Consider the following 23,641-nt stretch of genomic DNA (forward strand, 5'->3'; position numbering starts at 1 on the left):
AAACAAAAAAAGAAGCTTGGGTAGGTGACTTGATCCAGTGTGGAGAGTTAAATTGTACACTACATGGCCAAAAGTATGTGGACACCTGACTGTCACACCCATATAGTCCCTGCTTTGCTGTTATAATAACCTCCAAGTTTCTGGGAAGGCTTTCCGCTAGATTTTGGAGCGTGGCTGTGGGGATTTGTGTTCATTCAGCCACAAGAGCTTTAGTGAGTTCAGACACTGATGTTGGAGGCCTGGGGTGAAGTCGGTGTTTCAGTTCATCCCGTGTTCAGTGGGGTCGAGTTCTTTCAACATTTGTACACCATGTCTTCATGGAGCTTGCTTTGTGCACAGGGGCGCTATCATGCTAGAACATGATTGGGCCTCTTTGTTTCAGTTTAGGTAAACTGTAATCCAACATCATACAAAGAGATTCTATACAATCATGTCTGGGGCAGTTTGGGAAAGACCCACACATAGGTGTGATGGTCAGGTATCCACAAACGTTTGGCCATATAGTGTATGTTGGTGACAATTTGAATACAATTGCCTTGTTTTTTTTTTTTAAAAAAAAAAAAAAACAAAAACAAAAAAAACAAAAAAAAAAACAAAAACAAAAAAACAACCAATTTAAAATGGATGGGTTGTAGAACCGTACAGTGCAGAGTACTGATTACTGCAGGAACAGCACCAACAAAAACAGCAAACCACTTTCAGAAATTCGGGCGATTTTACATCCTAAACCAAAATCTGTTTTAATTGCAGTCAATGTATCATTTTATTATTGGACTAACTATTGTCTTGAAATGAGACACTTAAAAAAATGAATTTAAAATAAGTCCACAGGCATGTATTTACACAACAGGTCAAGATAACCTGTCAAATAGAAATAACATATACAAATACAAAAAGAGGCACAACAGACAAAAATCATTTCTGAAATGTTACATAAAAAAAAAAAAGGTGTGAAAATGTATATCTGACATCAAGCAGTATGCTTGTTCACTCAGAAAACTGCATTATAAGAGTCCTTTTCTTTCTCTGTGGTCCTTGTGTGGTACAGTAATTTACATGCGTTAAAGCCCAAAGCTTCACCAGTAGAAAGTTTTGGTAAGAAAGCTGGCCGCTGAGCTCAGCCAGCTCCCACTGGAATCCTGTTTGGCAGCGGTGCGGGACACGGCGCGGTCTGTCTCCTTCTCAGGACTCTCGTCTTCTGGTAGATAATTTGGCAGGTGGTGATTCTCCTCTATGTGTGTGTCTGTCGTGCTGAGAGGTAAAAGAACCTGCAGCCAGCAGGATCGAACAAGGTCAGTTATCGGTCATACGTTAAGAGCAAATATTTGGTGTTCATCATTTTTTTTAACTGTTAAATAAGGATATATGTAAATCATTGGAACAGAAGTACCAACACTTAACAATAAAATGGAAGAATTTTACCACAAAAACTCTGGCATTGTTCAGTGGCTGGGACAGCTATGAAAACAGTGAAGCAAAAGATTGAGAATCTGAATTCCAACTATGTCACAGCCTAGAGAGCAAAATTACCAACGCTCTCTGGGTGGGAGGGATGGCATTCTCTCTCTCTCTCTCTCTTTCTCTCTCTCTCCCATCAATCACAGTGAATCAAGCCAATCACAGGCATCTGTGAGCTCATGTATGCAAAAGAGGTCAGATAGCACTTTCCTCCAATTCACACTGCCCTGCGATGCAGCAGTTCAAAAAGATGTAGTGACTGGTTTCACGCGTCTTGGAGGAAGCACATTAGCCCTCACCCTCCCCGGCCGATAGCTATAGATTGATAGGGAAGGACTGGCTATTGGGTGGGAATTACAAAATGACCAAATTTGGGACTAAGTTGGGGACAAAACAGTCCCACCTACTTGCTTTCACATCCTTTCTACTGCACTGATTTAGTTTTTCCGCTGGCCAAATTTCAGGTGTGTTTGGTCCGATCACTGCTTTAGCTGAAAAAGCAGCAGGCAAGGGGTCAAAAATCATAAATGCTACAGCTAAATCTTCAATGTTGGCACCTCTGTTGGAATGATATCACGAAACAACTTCAAAAAGGACAAAAGTCTACATAAGATTTATTATTAAATCTTTACATTATTTGATCCAATACAAAAGTTTAGAATTCAGGCACAAGTGTTATGTTACATTCTAGTGCAGGGTTTCTGAACTACAGTCATGGTAACTAAAGTCATTTTCAAGTTGAGAAACCTTGCTCTAGTGTGTGCCTTGCTGCAGGACAGAGCACACAGGTCATCAGACCCACAGCACTTACCTCCTCTCCACTCTCATTCTTCACCACCTGCTGAGCTGAAAGCACTTTAGTGGCAGCAATGGCTGATGCCAGACTCTGAATAGGAGACAACGTGCACTTTATTGTCTTACTGAACTTACGCAGGTTTAAAGAGGAACACACACATGATCTGATAAATAGAGGATCGATTTCAACTATGGGTAATTGAGAAGTGGATGAAATAGAAGCTCTACCTCAGTGGGCAGGTCTGCCCGCACACGCACGGTGCATCTCTTCACAGCCATCTGGAAAGTGAAGCTGATGACTCCTTTAACCTTCAGAAGAGCCTCTTCACACACACCTCGCTGATCCTGTGCAGTTATACATCACACACAAAACTAAGAATGCTGCATACTTAAACCTGCAGCCTTGTTTTAGCCTTATTTCATTGTGTATTAGATCTATACTTATGTGACAACATATTAATATCTAAAATGAGAACATTTGTTCACGTACTTTATAAATATAGAGGTATAGAGGATGTAGCCACATTGTCCCTCGTCAAACAATGAAGAGGATCACCTCTGGCCAGATGTTATTTCAGTAATGCACCATTCTCAGCACAGCAGTGACACTGACACGGCTGTGTGTGGCACTCATGCAAGTGCATCAGCAGATTTAATTTTTTCCCTTTCACAATTTGCGGTACTCCTCTCCGCATTTCATTAACATCAGTTTTTGCAATTTGTGCCAGTTGTGAAGAGACTGCAGTACTAAATCCATAACAACACATGCACAGACTTACATCGACACACTTACCGTCCCGTCCAAACCCTGTATATGCAGCGTGACTGTTTTGGCCTTTTTATTGGAACTGTTAATGAAGAATTGAGGTTTATTTCTCCTCATCGGTTGCACAGGAGTTCTAGGAGTTTCCATCCTCACCGGAGCACTCAGTACTTCATACACCTCTTTAGCAAGTTCTGTGATGTCAGTACTCAGTCCACTCCTACATGAAAGAATGAAAATGGTACCAGCAAACCAGCCAGAATTTATATTAAAAAAAAAAAAAACCAAAAAAAAAAAAAAAAAAAAAAACAGTGAGCATCTACTCAGTGAGCAACAGCAGAACTGAGACTTACTTTTCCATCAGAATCTCCAGGCTCACCAGCATGCCTAGCTCATTCCTCATGGAGCAGATGTTTTCAGATGATTCTGCCAGGTATCTCAGGGTCTGAAGACATGGCACATTAAAAAGTCACAACATGTATTTTTCACCACAAAGCTTTCAACACACATGCCCTGACTGGGGTAACTGGGGTATTTCATACATTCCCTGTTCATGATGCATTACTGTAGTTCATACCTGCAGAGCAGCAAACACTACTTGAGGGTCTTTGTGGTCTAGGAACAACACAAGACCAGGTAAACAGCCCTCGTCTTTTGCTATAGCCTCCCGATTCTGAGGCTCAGACGCCAGATCCCTCAGCTGGGTCACTACTGACATTGCGTCCATCATCTTGCTGGCTATCTGCTAGATCAGAGAGCAGACCAGATTTGAAACAATACAAACATTTCTCAGATAAAACAGTCACATTTAGACTCTGAGTGGTCTATTTATGTATTTATTTTTTTTTACTAAAGATGCACACTAGCTGCTTATAAAATTTAATAAATCAGTAGGACAGCTCAGTAAGTAAGGTTACTATTTTAATTGCCACTTGAATACTTGTCCTAATAATACTAAGCAGGACAATTTCTCTTTATAGCAACACTGTGCAGAATTCAAGGCTTAACACAGTGACAATTTTTTTAAAATAAATTCTTGTCTAAAAGCCTCACTTGAATATTTCCAGACTCTGCATGTTTAGCCTTCTAATTATACTTGTTCAGTCCTTTCTCATTTATAACGATCACACATGGTATAAACATCCACATTAAATAAGTTAAGAGACAGTGAAAATTTTCATGCGTCTTGAATCCATCAGACCACGTGTGATTAGATGTCAGGAACATCACATGCACCCTTGTGCACTCCTCTCACCCTCCAGAACTGCCTGACTCCTCCTGATACTCTACTTCTGCATTTCTGACTCACTTTCAGCTGCTGTGGATGGTCCAACATGGACACCCTAAAGATTTGCACTTCCTAAAAACCGCTTGTGCCCAAGTCTTACCCTTGCTTCAGTGGATAATCTCATCTGGATACTGTAGATTTGCACCTACGAGCTGCTGCTGTAATCATAAAGACTCTCCTCTGCTCATCCCAGGATTCTTATTCACAATATAAACATAAACGTACTGAACATCTTTTTATATATACACTGTAATGAGTTATAATCCAGGATTAGATTAGATTCAACTTTACTGTCATTGAGCAGAGTACAAGTACAAAGCCAAAGAAACACAGTTGGCATCTAACAAGAAGTGCAAAACAGCAAGTCACATTAGGTGTTAAGTGCAAGAGACAATGAGCTAGGGTGGCAATAAAGTGCCTGTGACATGTGCAAATGGCATGTTATAAACAAAAGGAGAGGATGGGTTCGCTTTTGAGTCTAGTTCCTCTCAAAGTTTCTTCCTCATGTCAGATAAAGGAGTTTTTCCTAACCACTGTTGCCTCTGGCTTCCTCATTAGGAAACTGAATATGCTATACAGCCAAAAGTTTGTGGACACCTGACCATCACACCCATATGTGCTTGTTGAACATCCCATTCCAGGTTTAGTCCCTGCTTTGCTGTTATAATAAGCTCCACTCTTCTGGGATTGGTTTCCACTAGAGTTTGGAGCGTGGCTGTGGGGATTTGTGTTCATTCAGACACAAGAGCATCAGTGAGATCAGGCACTGATGTTGGTGAGGAGGTCTGGGGTGCAGTCAGTGTTCCAGTTCATCCCAAAGGTGTTCAGTGGGGTTGAGGTCAGGGATCTGTACAGGACACTCAAGTTCTTCCACTCCAACCTTGGCACACTATGTCTTCATGGAGCTCGATTTGTGCACAGGGGCATTGTCATGCTGGAACAGGTTTGTACCTCTTGGTTCCAATGAAGGGAAACTGTAACGCTACAGCATACAAAGACACTCTAGACAGCTGTGTGCTTCCAACTTTGTGGCAACAGTCTGGGGAAGAACCACATATGGGTGTGATGGTCAGGTGTCCACATACTTTTGGTCATATAATGTATAAATCTACATCCTGATTTCTGTAAAACTGCTTTGTGTAAATGTCTAATGTTAAAAGCAATATATAAAGAGATTAAAACTGAACGGAGTGTGAGTGATCAGTGAGGGATCAAATCACCTGAGATGGATGATATCACCAGGGGTAATGTCTAAAAATGTCTAAAATAAGATTTAGGACATTTAGAAGGGTCTGATAACTGAGGATGCTGTTTCCAAAACATCTGTCCATTAAATTCCATACTTACATCTCAGACTTGACAGTCAGTCGACGATTTTAAAGGTTTGCGAGGTAAAAAACAGAAGTCGAGAATAAAGAACTGAACGTTTGTGTAAATGCTAAATCATACTAATATATTCATGTAGCACAGCTGTCCTGTCCTCCATTTTCTAGCAGCTCCTTTTGTCCAGGCTAATGTAGCCATCTAACTAGCATTAGCCAACCTGCTAACTAACGGGATGGTTGTTTCATAAAAAAACAACTCCACTTGATACCTATATAACCCACTTAAACTGTTTTGTCTTTGTAACTGCTTAGTGTCTTGTACATAGGCTATAAATGGCAACTAAAATGGGTTAAAGTTTGCTGCTAATATCACCGAGCCGTTAGAAAAACCTGAGCTAAACCGAGTTAGCCGAGCTCGAGACCCCAAGACGGCAACATCAGCTCGCGCTAGCAACAATGCTAACAACCGAGCTGTTTTAAACAGGCTTAAATCGCGTCATTTGATTTCTATACACTGCTTAACCATATGACACCGTTTACTTAACTTCGAATTAGCTAAATCCGCTTTATTTTGTGCTCAATATAGTAATTAACGTCCTTAAATTTAAAACCCTTACCGGTGCTCTGACACAGCCTCGTTGACCGCAAATACAAATTTCGCACTCGTTTTCACACAACGCCATTGGTCGACATGCTGCTTGCACCAAGCTAGATAGGTCGCTGTGATTGGCTGGATGCAAAGGTAGCTTTGTATCGTCCAATCAGATGCCTCTTTGCTCGAAACAGCTTTATTTGAGTTCTCCAGCACAGCATGTACGCGTGAGTAAGTTTGAGAGGTGATGTCGATTATGAATTGTTATGTATTTATATATATTTTACACATTTTGTTATTTAGACGTTCTGTATGTCGGATGTATGTGTATAATATAAGCAATGCCTTAATGCATATTTGATTAGATTATATATTTTGCAGTGTATGAGCGATTGCTTTGCAAAAGTCACTTCCGTTTAACTCTGATCAGGTGTTGTGTATTGGTCCTAGCAGTAATGTTGGTCCTAGCGTGTTGTTAATGTTGTGTATGGTTTTTAATGTTCCTTATTTTAGAATTGAAAGCCTTGCCGTTTATTTGATCCTCCTGCACCACGTGTAGGAATCCAGCTTTAATTCAACACTGATCACTGCAGGAATCCTGCTGACTCTTCCACTCGGATCACAGTGATCTCAGATCACAGTGATCATAGTCATACTGATCATGTCTTTGCTTGAAGACCTCGTCCATTTGATGAGATGTGTCCTGGAATATTTTGGGGTTCCCCAAGACATGGTGAGAGGACAAATCCTTTTGAATCATCTCCAGTTGAGTTGTTTCTTCAAAATAACTGGAAATGGATTGTCATCTTCTCTAATGTGCTGAAAGCTCCATTTGCTTAATTGCAGCTGGTCCCAGTTTGGGAGAGCACTTTGTGTGGACAATATCGCAGCATCGTCCGCATGATTGGAACAAATCTCCCGCTGACACCTTATCCTCGGCTCCATTTCCAGGTACAGTAACATGTTTATTGATCTGACTATACAGTGTTGAGATTATTAGTGCTGCACAGTATATTTGTTATTGAGATACACTATATGGTCATAAGTATGTGTAAACCTGACCAGTTACACCTGCATGTGCTTTTTGAACATCCCATTTCCGATTTAGTCCTCCTTTGTTGTTATAATATCCTCCAGACTTCTGGAAAGGCTTTCCACTAGAGTTTGCAATGTGACCGTGGGTATTTGTGCTCATTCAGTCAGGGCTGTGAGCGGGTCACTCGAGTTCTTCCACGCGAACCATGTCTTCATGGAACTCGCTTTGTGCACAGGGGCAGTGTCATGCTGGAACAGATTTGGACCCCTTAGTTCCAGGGAAGGGAAATTTTTATGCTGTAGCATACAAAGACATTCTAAGCAATTTGTGCTTCCTACTTTGTGACAACAGTTTGGGAAGATATGAGTGTAATGGTCAGGTGTGCACATACTTTTCGCCATATAATGTGTCAGCCGAGAAAGCCTCAGCTCCAGTTCGATCCTGAGCTTGGGTTACTCTCTATGCAGATTTTCTCTGCATGCGCTACCCAGGTCTTCATGGATTTCCTCCCACCTCCCAAAAACAAGCCAGCAGGTGGATCGGTGACACTAAATTACCCTTAGGTGCGAATGAGTGTGTAAATGCATGTGTGCATGGTGCCTTGTGATGGAATGGCATCACATCCAGGGTATATTCCCAGGATAATCTCTGGATAAGATCTCCATTGCCACCCTAGCCAGGATAAAGTGCTTACTGAAGATGAATGAATGAATGTTATCGATTAGTGTATTCATTCATTCATTCATTCATTCATCTTGAGTAAGTGCTTGGATAATAAAACCAATATTGCAGATATTCAGTACTTCTTCACTTTCTAATATATTAAAAAGACTTTAATAGAAACACTTCTGGCCACTTTTAGTAATGTATTGATTTGGTGTCTTTTTTTATAAAGACCTTTGATGAAATGAAACCTTTAATGACTGCCCTTTCTGCTCCCCTCTGTCTGGTCAGGTTCCTTTACAGCCGCTCAGGAGACACGGTCACATTGAAGTGTCAGTGGATGTTCCTGCCATTCCGTCGCTAGCGGATGTGTTATGGGTGGCCGAGGACGAAGGAGACAGCTTCACCATGTTCAGGTAGATGGAGGGGAAAAAGAGTTTTATACTTCAGGTTGTTTTTGATGCTTCACTATAAAGTCAGCTACAGTTGGGGAATTTATAGGAAGGAAACAGTGGGGTGTTATGTTGTAACAGATTTGAACCAGTTTGGGCTTATCAGTGTGGTTCAGGGAAAAATCACATGTACACAAACTTCCAATTACCCCAAATGCAGATAATCAGCCAACAGCCAGATGTTAGACATCTGGTCCTTTAGTGTTTGAATGGAGCTGTGAGTTTAATGTTTTTCATAAAAACATGTCCAATATATTACATGCTTGCCGTAAATGACATTGTTTGTTCCATTGCAAGAGATTTCCTCACAGAATCATATGACTGCTGTTGCAGGAATTCTGTCCCACTGAGGAAGCATGGATGGCTGCATGGCTCTGAAACTACAGCACCTGTATGTGTACGGCCTGTTCCTGCAGCCCCGCGTGAACAGAAATTACACACAGCACAGGCATCACGCACACAACCAGAGGCCCTCGAGAAGATCCAAGCACTGGAGGCTGAGTTACTGAAATTACGAGCTCAGATTGCGATGATCGTCACCACTCCAACAGGTAACCACCCAATCACACATGAATTAAAGTAGCACACTGTGATGAGCAGGAGGGAGGGGCCAGGCTGTGAGGACGTACGCCTGGCACTGAGTTGGCTAATCGGTGGGGGAGAGGGATAAAAGAGCGGCTGGAGACGCTGAGGGAGAGAGATGCACGCGCGTCATGGGTTCATTTGGTTCCCGCCTCCTCCTTGCCCGTCTGTGGAGTTTGTTACACACACATTATCATTTCTCATGATGTTTGTATGCCTTTGTGTGTGTGCACTTGGATGGGTTAAATGCAGAGCACAAATTACTAGTATGGGTCACCATACTTGGCCACAAGTCACTTCACTTTACTTAAAATTCCACTTCAGAGAGACCTATTGACATAGTCCAGTTTTTATCCTATTTGTACTGCAGTATTTCAATACTGTAATGTTTCCTAAACTGAAGATTTTGCAATACTCAGTCTTAATTTCAACACCATAAAATTCAACACAATAAAGAGGTCACACTGTGCAATAATAATATGCAGTGACTGAACACTTTTAAGCAAATAACAATTTAAAATTTTATTCTTGCTCTAATGTAGCTTAGCCTTTATGAAGCTACACAAACGTTTGTCATCATCTTTAACAGTTTTTCTAAAAAGTAGTCCCAATACTCATCTAAGACCTGATTGAGTTTTACATGTACCAGAACTATTAGCCTCTTGGATAAATGGATTAGTGTGTAAATACTCACTTTGTATTTATGCAATACTGCACTTTTTCTTTTTATTCCAGCGGATGGTCCCCTACCGAACAATCCCGCCACTCCATGTTTATTTTTTCCTGCTCCTGTTCTTACCTCGACTCCTTTCGCAGCGCCCCCACCTCCTCCACCTCCACCTCCTCCACCCCCTCCTCCGCCTCCTGGGGTCGGCACGGAGCAGGTCTCTGTGATGGACGTGATTAGACAGAGGCAGGTAGCAAGGAAGGATAAAGCTGGAGTGTATGAGGCCTCACCAGCTGCAGTTCCTTCCATGCTAGAGGTCCTGAAGGATATGAGCCAGGTTAAACTTCGCACTGTGGAGAGGTACACCTACACTCATGACATTACCACTTCAGTGCTCTTTCTCTGTTAAATCCGCAATTCAGATCTCAGTTAAAGAGACAGATTGTGATTTTTAGAGCCCCCTGCTGCCTGCGTGTCAAATTGCAATTGCAAAGAAAATGCTCATTTTCTTCTTCCTACTAATCCAGAATCCTCTAAAAATTACAAATGCTCCATGAGTTGACTTTAAATAAGGCACAGCTTTGTGACCGACTTTGTTCTAACTCAGGTGGAGCTTATTTACAGGCCTGAAAAATGTAAACAGGGCAATCCATTGGATGTTGTATCTTTAAAATGATATGATCTCGATATCTGTGATATCATCTAAAATGATGTTCTCTGTCTCTACTTTGGGCTAAGTCATGGGTGGGCAAATTAGTAGCCTGGGTGCCAGTGACAAGCCGATTTCATGTCCAGAAAATTATAATGTCATTTGTAGTTGCCTGGCAGATAAATAGGTTCAACAACTAGAGAAAGAAAAATCGCTACTCCTTACTGACTTTTGCAAAACAAACGTGTGTAGCAATGTTTAAATGCATAGTGCTTCAATGTGGGATGTACCGCGATGTTGTAACTGCAGCACAAGTTACCCGTGCTGAATCCAACTGCCTACTGTACTATACACATCAGCCGGGGTGTGGTTGATTTTAGTACAGTTTTTTTGGGGTACTGTATATTAATTAGTGTGCACAGATGACAGATAATCTTTTCAAAATCAGGAACACGCAGGAATGTGGAAACCTTGACAAACGAAGCAAAATAAAGGCCAGTACAAAGCTCACACATTTACCTAATGGTCGAAAACAACAGAAAATAAACACAGTAGCTAGACATTAATATTTTAATATTTACATGCAAGGTGAGGAGAGAATAGTGCAACTCTTAGCTGCGAAACTGGCCAACAACTTGCTGACTTTTTGTCAAGGTCACAAACATGATGTGTTGCATCAAAAATGTTATAAAGGCTACAGCTACACAGTTGAGAAGTTAATGCACTTACCTGTATCTAGCTAACTACTTGGAAAACACATTATTACATTGCATTAGCCACCACTTTTTTAGCCTCATCAATTGTTTTTGGGCAACCAAAGCGTGGGCACTGCATTCAAGCTTTTACTCGCCTGCTGGTCTAGCTAATAATTTTATAATTTGTCCACCTTTGTAAATAATTTAAATATGGTCAACATAAACAACAAAAACATAACAAATATCCAATATATAACTATAAACCAGTTTATATATAGTGTCTCAGATGCAGTATAGGGCTGCATACCAAATTTTGAAAGCAACCCTTACTGTTTTACAGCGTTTCTATTACACTGCTTGACCTTCTGGTGAATCTTATCAGGTACTTCTGTTTCAGTGCTGTACTCTGTATAAACACACAGTGCAAAGTAAACCTCTGTCAGGGTTTCTACAAGGTTCTTGAAGCAGTTAAATGTAGCTTTTTATAAGCAAATTAACCTGAAAAATAGCTCTTTTGTCAGAAGAGTATATTTTAAGTGGTACAGATATATGGAAAAAATATGCACTTTATACGTTTCAGTAAATGTAGCTTTATAACTGCATTGAAAAACATTTACTAAAATATCCTATTAGAGTATCTTTTGTTAGCTAGTTTTTAGCATTAGCAGGTAACATTTTAGATATTTAGGAAAAAGACTTGAATCCTGTCATAGTAGCTACTCTCATAATAGCTGCTAGGCTATACCTCATATTAGCTATTAGGCTAGCTTTAGCAGTAAAAATTATGAATACTTATAAATACAACCAAAAATCCTCTCAGAAATCTTGTCAGGTTACCTCATATTAGCTACTAGGCTAGCTTTAGCAGTACAAATTATAAATATTTATAAATATGACTTAAATTCCTCTCAGAAATCCTATCAGGCTGCCTCATAGTAGCTACTAGGCTAGCTTTAGCAGTAAAAAATACATATATGGCCTAAAATCCTGTCAGGTTATCTCATATTAACTTTAGCGGTAAAGATTATGAATATTTGTAAATATGACTTAAAAGTCCTGTCGGAATTCATGTAAGTTAGCCAGTTTTGGTTAGCTTGCTAGGACAAAAAGAAATGTTAATGCTTTTGGAAGGACAGTCCATCGTCAGGTACAAAGACATTATTAAAAACATTATTTTATGAAATAAAAATTAAGTAGTTAATATTAGGAAATAATAATATATTATGGATGTAAATATGGCAGAATGCTCCTCCTTTAGCCTTCAAAAAAAAAAAAAGAAAGAAAAATTTGTATCTAGGACAGGATTCTAGATCTCCATCTTCACTGTAGCAGCAAGAGCTTGAACGTTATGACCGTATAGTCAACAATGTGACTGTATCCTGACGCATGTCCTGAGCTGTGTGTGTTGTGATGGTGTGTTCAGGTCTCCAGGAGGGACACCTCTACGGAAAAAGGGGAGTAAGGGGACAGTGTGTGCGACGGATCCTGCTGCTCTTATTGCTGAAGCGTTGAAGAGGAAGTTTGCACACAGGCAGCGAAACAACTCGTTTGATAAGGAGAACCGCTCTGCCGAGCCCTCGCCGTTCAGCAGCCCAGACACACCCCGAGTAAGATGTTTTGAGCTCAGTGTTTCTAGGGACTGAACAGGTGCACTGTGGGATAAAGTATTACCTGGGCATGTCCACACTCCTGGTTCATTTACAGAACACTTAGAATAAATGTGATAATGCATAATCATCATGGACATTTCAATGTTTTTATAACTAAATCTTTTTTTATTAGCCTTAAAGAGGACTAAAGTAAGCAGTCATGTACAGATAATGCTACAGAAGATCAAATCTTCTTGGTTTATTTTTAAGATTTTAAGTATTTTATTGGCCTGTTTACTTTTTTGAGCAGCTTCATCTGCCAATATACTGTTATTGCATCTGAATTCTGAATCGATCTTTTGGGTATTTAAGTGCTCATTTAACAAACTTCACAAGCTGAAGAAAGCTTTGGATTGGCCCATGTGATGGCAAAGGGAATTTCCCCCAAGGGGAAATAGTGAGGGGAAGTCGACAAGGGTGCGTTAAAACTGTATTGGAATGCAGCCATAGAAAGTAGAACAATGTAGAAAGAACAGCTTGAGCATAACACTCAGTTTTCACCATTCCAGAGTATATTGGGGTTGCATGATCAAAAAGTAATTTTCCTGCATTTGTAGCCTATTGATATTGGGAGAAAACAACAAAGGGGTGGTGTGATGTGGCCTGAAGTTGATTATTTTCTAATAACAGCACATCCTGAAGGGTTTTGTTGCTTTTATACAATAGCAGTTTGCCAGTGCTAACAATTTTCTATTTATTAAAGAATAACACAACATAATTTTTATCCATTTATAGTTACATTAGAAACTAGTTTATTCCTATGAACATCTATAAAGAGTTATAACAGCTACAGACTGTATCTAACAGCTACAATCATTCCCTCAACAGCCACTCTGGGTTTTTTTTTCTCTCTTGAAGTTAGTAATGGAAAAAAAAAAAAAAAAAAAAACACAGTTTGTCATGTTACTGCAAAGTCCTCCATCCTGAAGACTTTCCCGTGTTGGACTTAAAATTACAGCTTGTGCTGACTCCTTCTATAAAAAAAAAGAAATAATAATAATAGTAATAATAATAATAATCTCCTCACAGAAACATCATCATATTAACAATTACACATTTTTTTGTTTTAAATCTGTTGATGTGAAACATCTGCAATACAAGTCCCAGTGTAAGTTTTAACAATAAAAATAACATATTAGAAGGTGTTAAAGCTAACACTACTGTCAGAGCTGCTGTTATAGAAAATGAATCAACACCTTCTGATCAGTCAGAATTGAGAATTTAATAATTTATCTATCCCAGACTGATGTGAATCTGGAACAGAGCAGAAGCAGGTTTAAATATATGACCTATAGGGGATCCCCTTAAAGGCCACAACACTATGTAGAAGGTTTGAGTTTTGTGGGGAAGCTGAATGTGATTGAGTCATGCTACCTTTTTTAATGTGGGTACGTGTTGTGGTTTGGAGCAGAAGATGGGAACACACCAGCAGGTTGTCTTAATTTTGACTTGTAGATATGAATTTGCATTTGAGTCTTACCAGGAGATGGCGCAGTTTCACTCCAGTTCTTATTTCTGTTCTGCTGCAAGTCCAGATATTATTTGAGATCACTAAGTGTATTATATAGACATGGTGATGTATTATTTTGTCTTGAGACTTTATTTGTGTCTGTTTACAGGTTCCAGTCTTCACGAGACGCCGTCAGGAGCGAAACCATTTGTCACCTTTAACCTGCGGGTCAGACAGGAAACAGTGTGATGTCAAATAGTCTGCTGAAGGTCCTTTGAAGATTTTTCTCGCTCTCACTTTCTTTCAGCCCCCGCAGTCTTACGGTACTTTTCTTCCTTAGAAGGACAAATGAGCTGCCTTTTTATTCATCACTTTCGGCTGTGGATTGATTTGTTTTTATACAGTTCTGCAGTTCTTACACTGGCGTTTGAGTGTTAACTGTGAATATAAGAGGCCAGATGGTAACAGTTATGAGTTTAGGTCAAGCCTATACCTCATGGACCTCTCATATGCAATACATCTAAATGTTTTTTTATTGTTTGATTTTTTTTTTATTATTATATTTGTGTATTTGCACTGCTTGGCCTGTCTCTTGGTTTTTCAGAAAAGCATCAACTACTCCATGTGAAACACTTGTTTAGTACAAGTAGCTTTTTCACTGTTGTGTGATTGCTACTTTCAAAATGTTTGTGTAAATATGAAACAAATTTGCAGTATCTGTGTGTGTGTATGTACGATGTGCATGTGTGTGGACACATGGAGGCAAGAATTATGTATTTTAACAAAATTCAGGAAAGCTATCTATTCATCCATTTCTCCATCATGTTCATTTGAGTTGTGATGTACCTTTAACCCATTTCGTACCGTGTAGCTTTCAGGCCATGACCTCATTTTCAAAATGAACAAAAAGAAATAAACAAGTTCTCTGATCTGTCCTGAATGTGCTCATCATTACAGCTCTTATACTTTACTTTTAGTTACAGGTATATTTTGCTCATTTGGCTTATCCACAGCAACTTATAATTGAGAGCAGATACAACCGAGCAGTTGAAGGTTAAGGGTTTTGCTAAAGGACCCAACAGTCGCAGCTTGGTGGCGCTGGGATATGTACTCATGACCTTCCCATCAGTAGCCCAGTTAAGTAGTTACTTGTAACTGTAATCATTATCTCAGTAGGTACCTGTAATTATTATCTCAATAGTAAGCATGAACATGGCTTCAAATGAACTCCTGAATTATTGGCATCCTTAATGAAAAGTATAATATAAAAATAATAAGTAAATAAATAATAAATGTCTTAAATAAGATTCCCCCCAATTTTGGTAGTACAAAATCTCGTGGTTGTGTGCTTTTTTCAACCCCCCCGGTCAATACTTTATAGAATCACCTTTGGCTGCAAAACTGATTCAATTCAGAAAATCAGTCTGGCCGTTTCCAATACTGCTGCATCAGTTCAAAAGCCCAGATCGAGTTTGGAATTGTAAAGGAAAATGGTTAAAACTAAAATACTGTGTGTGTTGTGTGTGTGTGTGTGGTGTGTGTGTGTGAGAGGAGAGAGAGAGGAGGAGAGAGGACGGAGACCCTATCAAAAGTTTGAAAATTACACCGGTTTCGATAAAAGCTCTGCAGGAAATCTCAACAAACTGAACTGAATCATACCGAAATGGGCATGAATTGAATCATATCAGTGCTGAAAAGAATCGTATTGGATCACTTGTGAAATGACTCACTGCTTTGTTTAAACTGTATTGTTTTTTCTATTGCATCATATTGTCTGAAAGAGGGAGATTCACACCTCTACATCTGGGATATGTGTCTATCAGCCTTTTATTTGCTATTTTGCCCATTTTTCCTGGCAAAAGGTCTAGGTGTGATTCTTCTTGGAACATGTCATTATACTGAGATCATTTTAATTGCACACAGGTTGACTCCAACTAATTATGTGACTTCTGATGGCAACCTGGAATAATTAAGGGGTGTCTCGCCATTGCAGGTGAAAACTCATGCAATCACAGTTTTTTATGTTTTTTTTTTATTTGTTTTTATTTGTAGATAATTTTGCCAGCTTCAATATTATGGGCTGGTTTGTGTCGATTTGTTACACATACTCATAAGTCAATTTCAATTCCATATTGTAACTACAAAATCTGGAAAAGTTCAAGGGGGTGAATAGTTATGAAAGACACTGTGCATGCAGTGGGTGATATTTTGGTCTTAAATCTTTGTGGATATTGTACAATTTTATTTGAACACAGGGCCCAAAGCTGTGAGCACATATTTTTCATTAAAGCTGTATATATATGAAATATATATTTTGACTGAAAAATAACTGACCCCATATTTAAAGGTGGTTGTGACTTTAAATCCTACTGCTGTGTGTCTAGACTGGATTGTGACTTGAATAAATGCACAAAATTTATTCTAATTTGAGACTTAATCCATCAATCAAAGTTAGAGTGATACTGAAAATGCCAACCATCAAGAGCTGTAGTGTTATTTTGAACATTTTCACTGTGGATTTAGAAGGTCATTAGCTTTTGTTTCCCTTCTTACCTTCTTGCCATAATTGCACTTAGGTTGAAGGAGAATACTGGGTCGAGTGTTCAGGCAACATTTGAGCTAAATTTGATCACAGACTTTATTGGGGGCAAGAATACCTTCAGAAAGGTGTCACACTGTAATTGACCCTGAACTGATCAGCTTTGGCATGCTGAGGTGTTCGTGCTTTATATATTTGTGTATGTGTGTTTGTGTGTGGTTGGGGGTGTAATGGAATAAATTCATTGTGTGGCATGTGTTGTTTGTTTCTGTAAACCACATCCTTCCAATCACTAAAGGTTAGCATGAAGAGGATGTACTGGTGTACCAAGGCAGGAAATGGTTACACACTAAAATCTGATTAATCCTCTACTCCGTCTCTCGCGTTGTCAGCCGGTCAGAAGTGCCTACGTGATGGAATGTTCCCATTTAAAGATTCGGGTTCTGCTCACGTCTGCTGTTTTTGCTTAGCTGATAATGTGTGTTTAACTTTAGTAGTGCACCTGTATTCTCATTCTCTCTCTCTCTCTCTCTCTCTCTCTCTCTCTCTCTCTCTCTCTCTCTCTCTCTCTCTCTCTCTCTCTCTCTCTCTCTCTCTCTCTCTCTCTCTCTCTCTCTCTCTCTCTCCTCTCTCTCTCTCTCTCTCTCTCTGTGTGTGTGTTGTCTCTGTCTCTCTCACATTACTCTCTCATTTGCATATCAGCCAGCTTGTGGCTTGTGAAGATAAAAAGTGTGTTATGTTCAGCTCTTAAGTTTGAAGCATATGGAATAACAGCGCAACAGTAAATGTTGTGTGCTAGTTACAGGAAGGTTGTGTTAAAATCTCATGGCTAACAGAGAGTTACTGTTGGGCCTTTCATCACCAAGTCATAAATTACTTTCTGCCCCAAGTAGCTCTAGATGAAAACATGTGCCCAATGAGTCAATGCAAAGCACTAAACTACAGACTGTACTGCCTGTAGACTATAACAACAACCTACACAGGGATTTGTATGGTGGATTCTTTCGTGAGGAAATGATTAATTACAGCTGTTTTAATGTAAGTGATAACTTCTACTAACTTGTTTCGCAAATGGTTTGCAAGATTAAATGTAACTAGAAACAGAAAAAGAGTATGATGTGTTGTTCTTTATTTAATAACAAAAAGCTGTAATAAGAGAAATAAAACACCACTATTCATAAGGAACTAATCAACTTCACACACCACCTTGTTGTTGATTACTTACCTGTAACTGCCTGAACTACTGTGTTTTATTCCTTTCTCCTTGTTTTAATATCATTTGGTGAAATATCAGTATTCACAGTTAAAGGTTTTGAACCTGATAAGCTTCATGTGAATGTCGTGACTCATCGAAACATCCCAAGGAGGGTGTGTGTTTGGTCAGGATGACCATGACACACAACAAATGGTTTAGTAATTGGTCAGAGAGCTCATTTGTATATTCACTCATTCAGTGATGCCGGAGTACAAATGCAAATATTTTACTGCTGATAAATGACGTACAGGTCAAGGTCAAAATGGGGAAGCTTTCAAAGCTGTTCAGATATTAATCAGGAGATGGCGCCAGACACCTTCAGAATGGTTGAGGGATCTGGACGTGTGAGGCTACAACACAGGGAGTTCATGTGGGACAGGACACAGTGTGACTAAAGGGAGAGAGTGAAGTGGGATGGTGGGAGGAGACAGAGTTGCTAAGTTAGCATTAGCAGGATTTGCATACCTGTATGAGCACATTTGCAATCCAAATCGCACCTAGTGAATTCGACTGTTCTGCGCAGTGTGATTGGGAAATCATCAGATCACATGACACAGGCTTTGTTCACTTCATGAACATTTGTTTTGAATTAGAATTCCCTGTAGGGGTTTACTACATTTCAAGTGTGTGTGTGTGTGTGTGTGTGTGTGTATGAGTGAGAGAGAGAGAGAGAGAGAGAGATCAGTGGCCTTCTGGGTGTTTGATTAGCAGGTGGAGAAGATCATGTAAAAAAAAAAAAAATCAAACAGTAGAGGTTCGAGGTAACACACACACACACCACTGACACAATTATTAATGCAGCTAATAGTTGGAAGGTCCTCACAAGAATAGTAAGACTGCGTGAGGGTACATGTTTTTATATCTTTGTGGGGACCAAAGATAGGAATATGTGACAAGTTTTTAAATAAAGTTGTTTTTTTTTGTGTTAATTTAAAAATGCTGCATTAATAATTATGTCAATGCAAGGTCCTTACAATGATACCACTTGTGTGAGTGAAAAGATAATGATTAATGTTTGCTGGGTGCCAATATTTCCAGAGTTGACTGTATGTCAATGGAATAACACAACATGGGCAACCCGAACACAGCTTTATCAGACATCACGTATTAGTCGAGCGGTCCTGATGCTACGATGTTGTCAAGTTTCTCCCAGTGCTTCAAAACATAGTTAGAAAGTTAGGCAACATGATTGACATGCAAGTAAAGGCACCTCCTTGTGGTGCCACAGGGCCCAAATTATTGACTCTGAGCACATATTTTTAATAAAGCTTCTGGAATGTGACAAGAATTGTGAAATATATATTTGGACTGAAAAATAACTGACCCCATATTTAATGGCGGTTGTGACTTTAAATACACTGCTGTGTGTTTAGACTGGATTCTAACTTGAATAAACGCACAAGATTTATTCTTATATGAGACTTACAATGACAGTAAGACAAATGTGTGTGTGTGTGTGTGTGTGTGTGTGTATGTGTGTGTTATTAAATCTAAATCTAACCCTAACCTTAACCTCAGTAACTAGAAGGGAACCATTTGGCTATTTTAGTTGTTTTTTTTTTTTTTTTAAATAAAAGCTGCAGTTTTTAATTTTTTTTTTTTTGTGAAAAAGCACTTTTCCTCATGGGGACCAGCCAAATGACCCCTCAGTTCCCACCAAGATATAAAAACATATCCATACACAATTTTGCAAAACAACAATCTGATGCTACTCACTGTCTAATCGCAGCTCCTGCATTGTCACGAGCATTTTGACAAATTCTCGTTAAGTCTCCTCACACACTGCAGGCACATTTGAGCTTTTAAGTGATTTAATCTGGGAATAAGTGTGTATGTAGGTTAGACTCTAAATATTTACACTCGACACAAAGCTCTCGGAGGTGTATGACAGGATGACAACATGCGCCCCATAACACCAACACACCAATAACACCATGAGTCACACATCCTGACACACGACACCTTCCGCTATTCACGTCTTTTGTACTACTTAATCATCTTGATTATTAGATTAGATTAGATCTGTGTGCAAATTAGTTAGTGGGTTTGTGAGTTAACTCCTGAAACTGTGTTTTTTAATTATTATTATTATTCAGTTATTCCTCTTAAAACTTTTTATTTATTCATGGCCTACTATGAATAATTCATAGTAGAATTGAAAAGGTGTGTGTAGTCATAAGAGTGAGGACTGCACATTTGGATCCACACACAGGTGTTTCAGGGTTTAAATTTTAAACAGCTCTTAATAATTATTACTAATAACAGCCTCATTATCATTGAATAGATCAGTCTCATTTCACTTTTAACCATACGTATGCGTGAGTGTATTTGTATAAGCCTTTTTTCAAGGCTCAGAGCTGGGACTTTCCCAGTAAGAGTCATTTCAGTTCTTAGATGAGTAAGTGAATGATTCTGGGAAGGCAAGGGTTAATTTCTCACTCCTACCATCTCATCTCATCACATCTCTTCTCTTCTCTTCTCTTCTCTTCTCTTCTCCTCCCATTTACTGACTAAAAAAAATGTGTTGAACCATCTCAAGCAACAATCTCTTTTTTTTTTTTTACAAAGTTCTTTTTCTGACACACGCAACTCTTCAACAAGTAACATGGTTGAGTTTTTAACATGGAATTAGCAAATACACAAATGTGGTTAACTAGCATCCATGCTAATAGAATGAGGATATTCTAATGATGTACTTAAAATGCATTTATTTTTTAATAAATAATTTACTTTCATTTTATATATGTTTAAAGTGACCTTCCATCCATCAATATCAATATAACCGAAAATAAATAAATAAATAAAAACTTTTCTTCTTCCTATAATCTTCAGGAAAGTAGATGAGGCAACTTCCTGTTGAACATGTGATATATTGTTCGGGTAGCAGGGTCGAGTGAATGAAAATGCACCTTTTTCATAACCTGTAATGCACAACACATGGAAAAGGATGAGATGATAAATAATAAAAAATATATAAAATATAAAAAAATATAAAAAATAATATGCTTTATGTATTTTAATGATGATGTATCAAACTAAATTGTAGATGTATTTGAATTTGTGCAGGTAATGTGCTGTTTAGATTTAGTAAGTTTTACTAATATTAGATTTAGTAAGTTTTTATTAATATTTATTCTGATATATATATATATATATATATATATATATATATATATATATATATATATATATATATATATAAATCATAATATGTATTTATTCTACTGTATATTACAATAATATTTTATAATATTATGCTATAAGTAATTTATCCAAAACGTGCACATAGGTTGCTGAAAAGGACACTTCATCTCTGTTTCAAATGCCTTTTATGTTTATTTTACATACATATTTATAAATGTCATATCAGTGGGACACAAATGGCACCACAGTCATGGAGTCACCCTCCTGACACAGAAGCAGATGTGAGCAGAAATAAGATAAATAAAGGATTTGAGATAAAACATCAGTCAACAAGATGACATTTGCATATTTCTAACTAGTTTGTATATCGCTCATTAGCAGTGTTAGCTTTTGGGGCGAACGATCCTGTAGGATAAGTTCAGCTCGTCTGGCCACTTCTCAGCTGTTGTAATGTTGCCTTAATAATGTGTCACGGAGCCTCGAGGCCTCAAGAGAGAACAATGATTAAAGGAGCGTCGCACGGATTCATAATATTATCTTCACTGCAAATTATCACTCTCTCTCTCTCTCTCTCTCTCTCTCTCATACACACATGTTTGTCTCAGTATCTTTGTGAAGACCATCCACTGATAAATTATTAATGCAGCTAATTAAGGCTATGCCTACACCTAAATCTAACACTAATCTTAACCTCATTAACCTTAAGGAAACTTTTTGTTTTTTGTAAAGAAGTGGTTTTGCTCATGGGGACCAGCTACAAAGTCCCCACAAGGTCAAAACTGTCAAATATTCCTATCCTTGTGTTGAGCATTGGGTCTTGAAGTGATGTGCATGATACTGTTATATTGTGCTAATACACAATTTTGTCACTCTTTTGCTAGGAAGACCAAATGTAGCTTGTATGAATTGCACAAGTATGCGTGTACCTTCACCAGGGAACACACTGTATCTTTATTTGTGTTAAGAGTGTGTGTGTGTGTGTGTGTGTGTGTGTTGCATATCAGTGGAGACTGAGGAGGGAACTCACATTCCACGACCCTTGAGTTGGCATCGAGAACACGACATATCATTTGACTTGCAAATCCACGTGCAAATGAAGGCATTCTGGGCGAAGGCGTGCCGAGGAGGTGGTCGTGTGTCAGCCAGGTGCACAAGATCCAAAAAGGCGAGTGTGTGCGTGTGTTTTTTGCGAGGCTGAAACTGAAATGCACTTCTTTTACACGTTCAGTCACGTTGCCGCCGGTTTCGGCCCACTCCTAGCATGGCAATCCAGAAGATCTCGGACGAGAAGATCTCATGCGCTGAGAGGAATGTGTTTCCTCACCGTTTTTTCCTCACCACATGGAGGAGTGGAAGACAGAAAATAAAAACGAAAAACACCAGAGCAATCAGTACAATTATTCAGCACAACTCCTGATATTATCAAACCCTACATTACATGTACCGTGTACACACTGTGTACACAAGTTTCCTCCTGAAATGTTCATGCACCCTATCCTATGACTCCTGAGCCAATTTCAGTTTTCATGACATGTCGGATTACATGTTGTTGTGGTTGTGGATTTTAGTGCTTTGTGTTTTAAGAGGGTGCATTTGTGGTTACGTGGTTACATGATGTGTATATTTTAGTTTGCTTTGTTGGTGTATAGTTTATTTTTCGGTTGTGTGTTGCTGCTGCGGGCTTTGGGGTTTTTTTTGGTGTCGTAAAGTTATTGTTGGCATTAGTAGGGAGAGGCTGTGTCGGAACGTGCAGTGTGGGACCCCTGCACATCTACACTGAGAGACTCGTTTGACTTGCAAACGCTTATGCAAATAAGTGATCTGAGAGAGTGTGTGTCAATAAGGTAAAAGGCAGGACTGCCAGGTGTGTGTGTGTGTGTGTGTAAAACAAAGGTGTATCACTTATAGTTGACCCGTTGAAGAGTGAACTCTTTTTGCTGAAGTTAAAATGTTCCTTAACGTGTCTTGTTAAACATTTAACACCGTCTGGATTAATCAGTAAGAACTCAAAGGGGTTTTTGCGTGTGTGTTTTTTCTCTTTACCCTTAAACAAACGCTACACCAACAACACACTTATCTGCCTATTGTTTTTCTTACTGCTATTTTAAAAATAAATTATTAATATATGTTATTAAATATGCAATAATTGTGTTAACATAACTCAAAATCACCAACTCCTAAAAAGGTACTGTACAGCTAGGCCTATGTCTCGTAAATTTATCATAAACAAGGGGAAAACTGGGAAACGTTATCGAGAACCCAGTTCTTCAGTATGTCCTTCTGTCTAACCCTTCTACTTTAAACCCTAACTAACAAAGATTTCTCCAGTCAGATAGCGGTTTAAGTAAAGCTTTAGGAAGTGACAAACTGTTAATTATCCAAAGATCCATTGAGGGTTTTTGAGCTTGTCCTTCTGGGAAACCCTTAAAGGTTCCATGTTGAACCTTAAACCAATGGGTTTCAGATAGCGTTTTAAGTAGAAACCCTTTAGGACGAGAAGGACCCTTAACTATTCAAAGGACCCCAACCTTTGAGGGTTTCTTAGCAGGATTAAATGTGTAGGATTAAAAAGAATGTAGGGTAAAATGTCAAGCCTAGAAACCATTTATAGGTTCTTGAGCTTGTCCTTCAGGAGAAGC

General features: G+C 38.9%; 2 protein-coding genes across 8 annotated transcripts; one reads left to right on the forward strand and one right to left on the reverse strand.

Annotated features, from left to right (window-relative positions):
- Positions 1-573: 573 nt before the first annotated feature.
- Positions 574-6,365, reverse strand: armc1l (armadillo repeat containing 1, like). Of its 5 annotated transcripts, none has more exons than XM_026945123.3 (7): positions 6,247-6,365; positions 3,594-3,758; positions 3,370-3,461; positions 3,047-3,236; positions 2,482-2,598; positions 2,270-2,344; positions 574-1,268 (listed from the first exon to the last, which is right to left on the reverse strand). In XM_026945123.3, the coding sequence occupies exons 1-7, from the start codon at positions 6,310-6,312 to the stop codon at positions 1,077-1,079; spliced, it is 897 nt and encodes a 298-aa protein (XP_026800924.1). In that variant the 5' UTR covers positions 6,313-6,365; the 3' UTR covers positions 574-1,076. The 5 variants fall into 5 exon arrangements, with proteins under 5 accessions (XP_026800924.1, XP_026800923.1, XP_034167637.1 ...); XM_026945122.3 differs by having other exon boundaries at positions 3,594-3,761; positions 6,247-6,355; XM_034311746.2 differs by lacking the exon at positions 6,247-6,365 and adding an exon at positions 5,652-6,226.
- mtfr2 (mitochondrial fission regulator 2) lies at positions 6,337-14,993 on the forward strand. Of its 3 annotated transcripts, none has more exons than XM_026945121.3 (8): positions 6,337-6,448; positions 6,735-6,954; positions 7,068-7,172; positions 8,212-8,336; positions 8,706-8,923; positions 9,690-9,981; positions 12,389-12,572; positions 14,234-14,993. In XM_026945121.3, exons 2-8 carry the CDS (start codon positions 6,883-6,885, stop codon positions 14,321-14,323), a joined length of 1,086 nt encoding a protein of 361 aa, XP_026800922.3. In that variant the 5' UTR covers positions 6,337-6,448; positions 6,735-6,882; the 3' UTR covers positions 14,324-14,993. The 3 variants fall into 3 exon arrangements, with proteins under 3 accessions (XP_026800922.3, XP_026800921.3, XP_026800919.3); XM_026945120.3 differs by having other exon boundaries at positions 6,338-6,452; XM_026945118.3 differs by having other exon boundaries at positions 6,362-6,465.
- Positions 14,994-23,641: the final 8,648 nt, after the last annotated feature.

This window comes from Pangasianodon hypophthalmus, chromosome 16 (genome assembly GCF_027358585.1).
Source record: "Pangasianodon hypophthalmus isolate fPanHyp1 chromosome 16, fPanHyp1.pri, whole genome shotgun sequence".
Lineage (NCBI taxonomy): Eukaryota > Metazoa > Chordata > Actinopteri > Siluriformes > Pangasiidae > Pangasianodon > Pangasianodon hypophthalmus.